The sequence below is a fragment of the Manduca sexta genome, chromosome 8 (genome assembly GCF_014839805.1).
Source record: "Manduca sexta isolate Smith_Timp_Sample1 chromosome 8, JHU_Msex_v1.0, whole genome shotgun sequence".
NCBI classification, from domain to species: domain Eukaryota; kingdom Metazoa; phylum Arthropoda; class Insecta; order Lepidoptera; family Sphingidae; genus Manduca; species Manduca sexta.
The window spans coordinates 7,685,988-7,698,087 of NC_051122.1; the positions used below are offsets into that span (position 1 = coordinate 7,685,988).

At 33.1% G+C, this 12,100-nt stretch overlaps 1 protein-coding gene across 2 annotated transcripts in view; it reads left to right on the top strand.

Moving 5' to 3' along the window:
* The window catches only part of LOC115440083 (A disintegrin and metalloproteinase with thrombospondin motifs 12), a 79,090-nt gene that overhangs the window by 18,585 nt on the left and 48,405 nt on the right, over positions 1 to 12,100 (top strand). The window contains exons 1-2 of one of the 2 annotated variants that reach the window (XM_030164241.2): positions 7,967 to 8,110; positions 8,847 to 9,224. In XM_030164241.2, the coding sequence (XP_030020101.2) occupies positions 9,038 to 9,224 (187 nt within the window). In that variant the 5' untranslated portion in view covers positions 7,967 to 8,110; positions 8,847 to 9,037. Of the gene's footprint in view, positions 1 to 7,966; positions 8,111 to 8,846; positions 9,225 to 12,100 lie in introns of those variants that run through there. The other variant, XM_030164240.2, reaches the window with a different exon arrangement.

Consider the following 12,100-nt stretch of genomic DNA (forward strand, 5'->3'; position numbering starts at 1 on the left):
GCATATATCGTTACGTTAATTTTCCTTATTGAGTTTATAATGGCTTAGTGTTTCTCAGTATACAGATCTCGTTACAGCTGCTCCCCTTTTGGTGGTTTAACTCTTTTTAGTAGTCATTGAAATAAAACTAGTTTTCAGATTTTATCTCGGTTTTATATTATCGTTTTCCGCCGAAATTTTGAAGACTGCAGCTTCTATGGTCACGGAGCGGACTGAGGTATAGGTTGTTCGAAAAGTCAACGTTCCAATATTTACCTACATTTTATTATTATACAAAATAAAAAAAAACTCAATTTTTACTTTTCTGTAATCTCTAAATTTTCATTTTGCTAAATATCAAATTCCTCCATGTGCGCAATGTGCTTTAAAGGAGTTCAAAACATTTTCTTCCCATTTTAACATACATAGATTAAAAATGTTTACAACGTGCGATTTGTATCCTGAATAAATCTGATGTGTATCGGCTATCGAATACAATAGAACATTACACGTTACGTATTTAGATAAATTTCATCCTACGCGTTCAAAATGTGTTACATCCACGAATACTTGCGTATGCGATCCTAAAACGTTATTCTACGAAACTGACGGTCATCAGTGGATACAGCTACATGTCAAGCAATGTCATCAGACGCCTCCTCGACTCGGGTTTCATTCATGTCTCTTAGCACTTCATTTAAGTATCAATTATATACAATTATATTAAAACTTTTGGTGTCATTCAACTTCAATGCCATGTGTATTGTTTCCACAATTATTTTTAGCTTTCCATCCTTGAGCCCAGTTATACCGGTCGTGCACACTGGAAATGATCTTTCGTTTCATACAAAGTAGTGACTAAGTGTAATAAATAACATTTGCATGCTCATAAACTAATGCTGTTAGAAACTGGCTACCTTGAAAGTACTGATAAGTACTGCTAAACACCGTCTGACAGATCGTGACGTACAATTACGCGGAAAGAGGATCCGTGCTCATGAACCACATCTTCGCAAGATCGGTTTCAGATTTTATTACAATTATCCAGTTATACCGCGGGCAGACAAGCCGTCAGTTTAACAAACAATACCATTTATGAATTATTCATAATTTAATTCACAATGAAAGTGTCGACCGCGGTGAACCTCCACTTCTCAAGTTGACTCATGTCTGATGAATGAACCGTCGGATTTATTTCTCACTAGCCTATCGTTAACCTTAAGTGACAAGTTTGATGTTTGAATGTCAAAAGCGCAACGTTATTTTTGTTCTAAAATATTTATTGCTAAGGTGTTCTGCTTCCGTCATCACAAAAAGCATTTTGCTTTGTTGATGTTACACAATATTTTTAAAATGAATGGATTGCGCATTTTGAAACAATATTCGGCAGGTTTGCGGAGGCGTTGTATCAGGATCTGATAATATAGTACATAACGCGATAAAACAATCATTTGTCAAATCAGTATCAGTTACTTTTACTAATATCACTTGTATTTTGTGGTCAACATAACTTTTGTAATCAATTGCTATCGTAAAGATAGTATTTGGCATACATTTTCAGAGAATGTATTGACTCCCTCATAATTTTTGTTAAATACTCTATTTATATTTTGTTTATTTTGTTTATGTGTAAATACTCTAGCATACATAGATGCTAAATTTAAAATTAAACTTAATTTTTTAAGTATCTAACCAACCCGGCATTATATAATTTATGCCCATAATTACCAGCCTACTCAAAATCAGAAAAAGAAATAACATAATACAGTGATTAGAATGGTAACTGAATGCTTCGATGGTTTATAAATATTATTTGTTCCCACGCGTGTAACGAATTTGTAAAGAGTTGGTAAAAACATAAAAGACCCTTACCGTCTTTTTTCGCTTGCTAAAAACAAAGATGCAAATATCTGCATGAGAGATTATATCTATTTAAATATATTTGGAGATTTTTATAATAAACTAATCGACCCGACAGCCGATGTCCTCTCAACTATGAATTTGCAGCGCGCATTCTGTCAATCGCTGAAATTAACTTTTCTTAATTTTTTTAACGTTCCACTCAACTTCCTTAATTTTTTCTTTCATAAGATCTTTCTCCTGACAATAACAAAGACAACAAAAAAAATAGTGAAGTCGACCAGCCGTTCACGCGTGATGGCGTGACCAAGGGAAATAGGGATTCATTTTTATATAAATATATACATATAGATTATAGAAAGGGAAAAGAAAGTTTTTGTTAGTTGCTTTATATTGAGTTGACACATACAGGTGTTTATAAGGTCTGATAAGAAGTGATAAGAAATGTTACATAAGAGAATGAAGTCGAGGCCTACAAATTATCAAGACTTACGATTACGATACAACGTAACATAATGCAGATACTTTTAATAAAACGCGAAGCAGCAGAGATATATTTGTTTAGAGCTCATGCACTCTCTCTAATAAAGATGGATAGTGATTAGCTATGAACTAATATGAGATTAATACGCTAAACAGACTCGAGACAAGGTGATTTACGACGTTGAGCCAAAGTTCAATAGCCGAACATGACGCGTACTCCACGTCACTTAGATTACTGATAAGATAATTTACTTTCATTTTGTTGCTTGACAAATTCATTAAAATGTATCTTTTATAACGGGGATCGGTATTGGACGGATAAATTATACCATGATACTGCGTATACCGTGTTCAGATTAAACATTAAGAACCAAAAATAAAAATTCGTGGAACACGTAAAAGTCCTATCATTTGTTCGGTCGTTATCTTACGATGGTTGAACAAACAGATAAAAAAGTAAAATTAATAAAACCAAAGCTAATTAAAACGTTCTCTTTTTTTCGATATAGTATCGTTTCAAGTAAACAAGAACATCGCTTTTTCACAGTATATTCACAGAGGTGATGTATATAGCAATAAATAGACGATGAAACACTGCTGTTGCTACGAGTAATGCAATTTATCCTATGACAATTGCAATTTCACTTTTTTTTTGTTGTAAATAGTGTATCAGCATTTGTGCCGTCTCTGCGACGAATAGTTGTGCTGAGATTCCGGTTGGTACGGATGGCCTCCATTTATTCCTGTCATTACTAATGGTGTCTGTCAGAGTGACGCTCCATTGCGGAGACAATAGACTGGTGAAAAAACAACTGAATCGACTCGTCGCGAGTCACTTCATTACACACTTCGGATACCCTTGAGCGACTTCCTGGTTCGACTTGAATAAATTAGACTAAAAAACTATGTGATAGCTTATTCGAGACGCATTAAAAATACAGATAATAAAATCTCAAAACTAAAATGTTTCAGAGAAAATTTTATCTGAGATAATTGTTAATAAGTTAATTCCTTATATAATCTTCTGATAACTTACATATATAAATATATGTCTGCAAGTGTTTATTACATGTAATTGGGCTTTCCCAAAAATAAGCCAAGGTGACTTTAGATTGTTATAATAACATGATATTTGCTCTATTGGCAAGTCTTTTGTCCCGTCTTCTCTAAATATTGTGTTAGTTGTTTATGCTCTAGACTTCACACGAATGACAGCTCGTTCCCCTGATAAATATTCCTTCTAAGACATCTGATTTCATTTGTCTATCTAATTATATCAAATACTTGTTAGTTAATAACGATAATAATGCATATTCGCGTTGTCTTAGTACAGAGACTATATGTATAGTTTGTTGTTACTAACAAATAGGGGCGGATTAATTTGGACAATTTTCCAAGCTTGTTCTAGGTAAGAATAACGTATATTTAGTACTTGCCTTCAACAATTATAAAGGCACCGAAATTGAGGTGTTACTCTGAAAATATTAAACATAAAAATATTGTTACTGAGCAGGTATGTAAGCTTATTTTATTAAATACATATAAAAAATCGATGTATTGAATAAAGTGACAATAACTCTCGGTTATGGTAAGTTAGGACAGTTTTCACATTTCTAAAGACCATTATTTATGTATTCAATAATAGAAAGAAAAAATATTGATCTTTTTTACTTAGTAGAGTCTCAAGCAATACAATAGTTTAGTTACATTTTATCTTTCTAAAAGTAGAAAGAACCTATATATTGTGATAAAAATACTGTTTAGTTTATATAATTTAGATCCATTAGCAAGGGCCATTATACGCTCTACAATACAAGACTACAATGTGGTGTTTTAATCATAAACGTAGCGATCTGCAACGAGGATTGAAAAACAAATTTTAAAGATAAGAATTGTATGACCATGTAACTAATTGAGTTAACGATCCATTATTATTAAAACTCCTCAACATGAACATTGATAGCCAATAATTATTATACAACGTAAACTATCGCTAGAGCGCATATTATAATCCAAATGTAACTTAGTCCCGGGCGTATAAAGGGCAATAATTGGAGCCGGGCACAACCGGAGCTACCGGTCTGGTGCACTTACCGCGATGTACAATGGTCGCGAACAAAGCACGCGGTGCGCGCGAGACGATGACGGATGCGACCGGCTCGCCGCCGCGCCGCCCGCGCACTCCCCTGCCATCTTAAGCTTATTTTACATTTGAATTTCGAATATCCATTCTGTTTATTTATTAATAGTTTGAATAAATAGTCTGTAGAAAGCTTCATTAGTTCTTAGTTGTGTTTGTTGGAAAGGACAAACTTCTCTTGATTAATGATAGAGAAAATACTCTATTCTTAGTTGTCTTATGACAATATTTTTATGGAATTTACGTTCTTATTTTATAGTTTGAGCTTAAACTACGCCTAATTATCGAATACCGCATAAACGAAATCCTTTTTTATATTCCATTTAACTGAGAATTACTTAATTAAATATGCAAAGAATAAATATTTTTAAACTGCCTACATACCTTTTATCAGGAAAAGTTCAAAATGTCATTTTTGTCATTAACCACTTATTAAAAGATATTTTTAAATCGAAAAGCTTGTTCACAAGAGACGGGTAATATGAATTAATATTTTTACGAGTTCGTATACCCACCGATTCGTCTCACTAGAAGTAGTTTACTCCTTTGGCGCCGACCATTTGTCTGTCCATACTTTTTATAACAAATCATTTGAGCTTGAACGTTTATTTCTTTTATTTTGAAAGTGCAGTGGAGCTTCTTGGAACTCTTTACTTGCATTTTATTATTTTATGGTTGCCATGTTCAAATCCGCGGTCGGGCTGTGATGCGGGTCGGATTTGATGGATGACAAACAAAATGATATGTGATAAAACATTTTTTTTTACGTGAACTGACATTACATTAATATATTTCATACGATAAAAAAAAACAATATTAAATGGTATTATTAAATCAGTTCTCATAAACTCGTATTTTTTTATTATATTTACTAAACTATTCTACAATAAACAAATTTCCTTAATTGTAATATATTTTATCACGCCATTACAATAATACCATGTAAACATTAATTTTCACATTTATTTTATTAGCAAATGGTAATGACATAAACACATGTTTATTCAGATTTAACTCGTGAAAATCGCGGTTCTACTCTAGGTTATTATAAATGGCTTCTCCAGATCTTGATATGGCCTCAATAGCGGGCGAGTTTAAATCTCCTTTATCTGTTGTTTGACTAAGACAGTGGAAGAGATTGAGTCTAGGCCATACGTCATTATTAGCCCAGACGCGAACCGGGTCAGCACCTAGATTAGGCGCTGTACACACAGATATTATCTACACACTGATAACAATGATATTACGTGTTACCAAGAAATCAGAGTTGTAAAGATTGTACTATATTTACAAACGTGTCACACTATTGTTTCACATAATATAGTAATTGTATATTTATGTAACACTTTCATAGAACACCGTCTGGTTGTTTGCCAGTGTAATGACACGCGTGTTTCGTCGGCTCGTCAAGGACGTTCATACTATCGATTTTGAAGACTAGCCGCTTTTTTGCCCAATTAGCAAAGTTGAATGTATTTCGTTCGCATTAAGAACGAATTCGTGTAATTGAGTTTTATTGGTGTCTACGTCAAATATTTAAAAATACATATTAATAGGCAGAATAAATTCGCGAAAAATTATGTCTTGTATAACATTTTCTAAATACATAATTGGTGGTTTATCGAACGACCTTTTTATTTCCATGGTTACACAACCGATTTTATTATGAGACTGTGTGGTGAGGATTTGCACAGGTGTAAAGTACATACGTGAGTACTGTAGTGTGTGGTGTGTAGGGTGCCGCACCGCGCGCACGAGGCGGTTGTGAGAAGCGTAACGTTTGACACAGGTGGCCGACGCCGCCGCGGCACGGCACGCGGCCACACATCGGCTAATGAAAATTGACACGTGGTTACACGCACTCCTTTGTTTGTACACCTAACGAACTAATTAATTTTATACGACCAATATTAAAATATATTTATTTATTGTTCATTTATCGTGTCGTTAAATACATTAGTCAATTCTGCATTGAACAGCTCGCTACCGTAAATTTACATGCCACAATATATCAAACTGTACCCTTAAATTTAGTTTTCAATTTCTTGACATAGTTAAATAATTTTGCTTTATGTGGGCGTCAGCGACTAACAAGAAGTCATAATATAGTAAAAGACTCGCCTGCCAGATAAAAGCGAGTAATTCTTTGTTTCATTTCATATATTTTTAATTACAATGAATTGTTAAACGTCTCAACAATCAGTAAATTAAACAATCTGTCCTGGCGCCATGCATTTGCCTGAACCGGCTGCGGGAAGCAGTCAACAAACAAAAACACATAGATGTTACTTAGCAATAGGGTTTCCAGGTAACACACATTCGTGGGAACTTCCCGGACTCGTCAATAGCCCTTTATCTTTACGTTTAACTGCACTTATTTAGAACAACTTTTGTATTACAAGCACTGTTTCATTACCAAAGTACCTTAATAACATTATACTTAATTTATCTTCGGTAATATACCATCACTTTTTAACAATCCGCTTTAAGCAAAATCTGCAGGTAAAGTAATTATAAAACGAAACAACTTTAAAAATTAACATAAACCATGGTAACCCTTTTAGGAGCCAAGGTGCCGGGCGCCTGTGTTATCTCCAGGCACGTGGGCCCTAACATCGCCCTTTCATCATTCTTCATTCCTAGAAAGCATTCCACACAATTAGAGAGACAAGTTTTATAGTTCGCTGTTGTTTTATTTTAGCGAACGACCAAAATTGTTTGAATAACTTAAATGGTTTGCCCTTTCTGGATACCGCCCGCAACTTTCCTCTTTAAAATTAGGTTAGTTATGAGCTTAAGCACATGTGTATTTATGGTTTAAACGTCGAGGCCTGTCAATCATTCTTGTTTGTAACGATTCCAATGAAGAAAGCGTCGCCATATTAAGAGATGTAGTCAACTATTCAACAGTTAATGTGTCCAGTTTTTTTGCATCAATAAAGTAAAGGCAAGTCGGTTTTTTATTTGTTTTAACCTTTAAGCGGATTTTTCTTAAGTTTTTGCGCAATGTTCTGCATTATAGCTCGGTTTCAATATTAAACTTATGTTAAAGGTTAAATACAAATACCTATAAAAAATTTGCTAAATAGCAATAATGTTCCCTTTTATTATTATGTGTCTATAAAATCCTCCGTGAAATATGATATTTTGTCTCTAAGAAACGGGAAACTTGTATTGTTGATTTTAAGACCCATTAACTTCAGTAAATATTATCCGAGTGTTAGTTATTGAATAGTTTATACACATAACAATGAACTTAAATTATATTATATATTTTGTCTAGTATTATTTGTGTTAATTAAGAAGATTTTCATATTTCGTACCTAGCATGATATTATTATATTTTAAAACAAATGTAATAAAAAGTTACCCCAACGCTTATAACGAATGACAACTATCTCCATCGATATAATTAGAACAAGACATAGATAATATTTAAGAGCACTTTTAAAGATAATACATACGTAATTGGGAACTATTATGTAATATAGAGCTCCATTCTCAGATATAGAGATAGTGAGCGCAGTTAACGGTCGCGTTCAGTGCGCTCTATATAGAGTCCTGCCGGCTCGCAACTCGCAACCCTTCCTCTACTAAAATTTAAAAAAATAAATTCGTGTTTAGTGATACTTGAAAAAGGTGATAAAGGTGAGTCATCCATTAAACAAAACATTTAAATTCATGTTTATTTTAATACCTATAAACGCGGTAGGTATTAACAGCATATTTTTATTACAACTTTAAATGAAATTAAGATGTAAATGGCCCGTGTATTACAAAAATATACTTCGTATCGGCGAAGTGGCCTCATGAGTTTTGTATAGGCACTCCGATTAAGCGCGATAAGAATAAAATAGTTGGTAATTAATTTTTACGTTCAAAGATACCGTATTCATAATGTGTTATTGGTTGTTTATTACTTAGTGTACCATTACATGAGTAATTAAAATACGTAATTTGACTTAACCGAATGAGAAACTAGGCTCGTGTCGCGACCTTGGGACTCACTTCTTTTATACGTTTATTTAATTGAAACTAATTGATATGACTTGATGTGACAGTTGTCTAATGGTATTTTTTATCCGAGCTCTAAAAACAATCCATGTACAATTTCTAAATAGCTATTTACTCAGACTAATAACCTTACGTACAAACTGTGTATTGTCAGTTTTATACGAAGTGACGACGTAAATATTATTATGATTTTTGCAAATATAATTATTATTTCCGCGGAGATAATTGACAAATTAGAAACTATGGAATAAAGGCATTACACTGAGACTACTTAGGGATTACGTATTCAACTCCAGAATTAATAAGATTTATAATGCCATAGAAACAATAACAACGATTAACGTCTAACTTTGCAATATTTTTGTTCCAGGTACTTTATGATGATATCACACCAGTGCAGGAGACGAATAATGTATTCGTTAATATCCAACTACAAGCACAAAGGTTCATAAATGTTACATCGAATGTTATTGCAAGAGAACTCATCGATCCGCTAGTGGCTTGAGCCTGCATAGTGACTTTGTAAAAGCCTAGTCGTACGGCTAAAGCGCGGACTGTGATATGTGTGCGAGTGACTACGTCAAAATGGAAGTGCGGTGTTCGTTGTTCAAACTGTTGTTGTTCCAAATGTTGGTAGCGTGGTGCGGCGCCAAGCACGTCACGATCGGTGACGTGCCCGAATCGCGGCTCCGGGTTGATGCTGATGATCAGGATGTCCAGGATAGCATAAGAAACCTTGTACATACTGGTGAGTGACATTTTGGTTTTAGATCAACTTGGAAAAAGTAGGCTGGGAATAATTGATATTTTATATTTCGGTTTATTCGCCATTTATATTCTTATATTGAGAGAGAGCGTTGATGACATTGAACTCTATGCATTAAATTGAAACTGTTAATAATATATTATTGATATAAAGGATATTATTATTCAAAGCTGCTGACGTCTTGAATGTCATGTTCGAAATATTATAACTATTTTAAATATTAAACAATATATAGAATTTATCTTTTGATGAACAATGAAACACATAATATTTTATAGCGCATATAAATTTCTTAAAGGTTCGCGATTTGCATGTGATTCTGAACGTCGATGGGAATATTTATGAAAATTCTTGTTCGTACATGATATTAATCCAGGATTCATGTCACACCTTTCATGAGAACTGACACCATGTGTGCCGTGATCGATTGAATGAATAGCATGTTATTTGCATTTTGGTGAAATCTAATTGTTAATCCATTGGAAACACGACAATTTATACATTTTGACGTGTATTTGCGCTACCGGCAACCGGAATATATTATTATTTTAAAGTTAACTTTGTACGGGTAGGAAGGTCATTTGGATTATTAATATTCTTAGCAAAAAAAATATAAGCGAACTGTTTAAAAAATCATCCGTTTCCGTTGATCAGATATAAGTTCTTAAATAATATTCCGTGAACAATTAAAACTGACGGGTGACAAGGGTTCATCGTTAAACTGATAATGCACCATATCAAAGAATTTCGCGAAGCTGTCCTGTCTTCCTGAGTTGTCATTTTGTATTCCATAATATATCAAATAATTTAATTAGATTCAGATCAGCAGTTCATGCCTGGTTAAGTTTGTGTTAGGAATTAAGATTTAAAGTTATTACTCGCACAAAAAAGATTCGGAATTAAAAATTAAAATATGTATTTCAATAATATAATCGTGCGACCATCGTATATGGCCGGAGTAAATATACGTGTATGGAGATTTCGGTCTACAAAATGAAAACTTAATAATTTAATATCATTACCTGCCCAAAACGGCTATTATTAAAGGCCGTAAGATAAAACTCTAAACTATAATGTTACCAGTATTGTGTTACTGTGTAATCGAAAGACAATTTGCGTTACCCAACACGTACATTGTAGTGGTTTTTGAATATAATTTTTTACAAAAGTTGATTACCTTCAGGTTTTTTGTTTCTTGTACAGTTGATAATTTATTTAACATGAACAATGGATATGAATGAATTACATCGTAAAATTACCATGATATTTAAAGATGTCTGTAAGACTTTTGAGTTTCTTTACACATTATTAGAGTAGGTATACCCTCATTTAAAAAAGATAGCATGTCAAACAATGTTTAGTCTAGATTTCTGTAATTATAACGAAAAAAAAAATCATTAATCGAGGTCACAGATTAAAGGGTGATTTTAATAATATTTTATTTATGTTATTATAACTTTTTCACTAATCAGCTCGAGGTGAGTTTTTTAAACATTTTGTTAAGCGATGTACTACACTCTATGAAACACGAATATATCATAAATTTTTCTAGACAAACATTACAACGCTAGAATCCCGAAGGCTTTGAATAAAATTACATGCGAAAAAGGAACCGATGGCCATAGCAAAATCATAATAAAGGTTACTTTTTTTACCAAAAACTGCTGAGAAAAAATATACAATGTTAAATATTATATTTCACTGGACTAAAAATTAAAAAGTCAGAAACATTATTTGGGTAATGTTTGGTTAACGTCTAAAAAGTTAGGTACTTAATTGTTACCGAAATTTATCACAGGAAAGTGTAAAGTATAACGATCTTCATTCGCTTATCTTTATTAAATATTTGCATGGCGAATCTTATCTCTGGTGCAGAAAAGGTGCGAATCTGTCCGAAGTTATGACGTGTGCGTGTGACGTAAATTCACCAGTAGAGCAATCATTTCAAACAACGGCTTGCTAGTCTAATGTGATGCTGCCAATCCAAAACACTGCAATTTTTTTTGTATTATATTATGATTTATAATGTAATATTACTTAAAAAAAATGCAACACATACAAATTGATAAAAATAGTAAAGCAATAGGTACTTAAATGAATAAAATGAAATACGATCTAAATCATATTTACTTAACATTTCGAATTATTCAAATTATTAAATAGATATTACAATTTTTGTCACAATATTATTTCTATGCTAAAGATAGCTGCAATAATCAGTGGTATCAACACAATCAAACGTATTTAGTCATAAAACAAATAGTAACGTTACATATACTTTCGCAGGAAACTCGTAAAGTCGTTTGTTATTGTCACATCATCACATAAAACCCCAGTTTACTTACACTGATTATATTCAACGAATGATGTAACACATTTATCGCACACAAAATTAGTTTTGTTGCCCGGCAACTTATTTAGCAGTCACGTACTCCGCCACTCGTTACTCCACAACCATTGTTTTGCATTAATATAAACTAAATCTTCAAAATTAGACGTATGAATTACATCGCCTTGACCGACCGGAGCCGAAATAATGGATATTATAGTTGATGCGATGCGATATAAAACGAATACAATTGAAGATTACGAGACTGGTTTTCATCCGGTATATGTTGAAACGTGATGAATACGTCTATTAGATTACTCGCTCATTATAACTGCAGGGGTCCGAACTCGCTAAGGACGGCCCAATATTATTCATAATAAGATTAATGTTAATTTTAGTATACCTTTACGGAGACGCCCTACATAACAATGTAATGTAAACATGTTAATGATTTTGATTACGTAATAACAAAGGGAAGATGTAAACCTGAGAAATAAACGCTATGTTATCGTTTTTATAGTTTATTTAT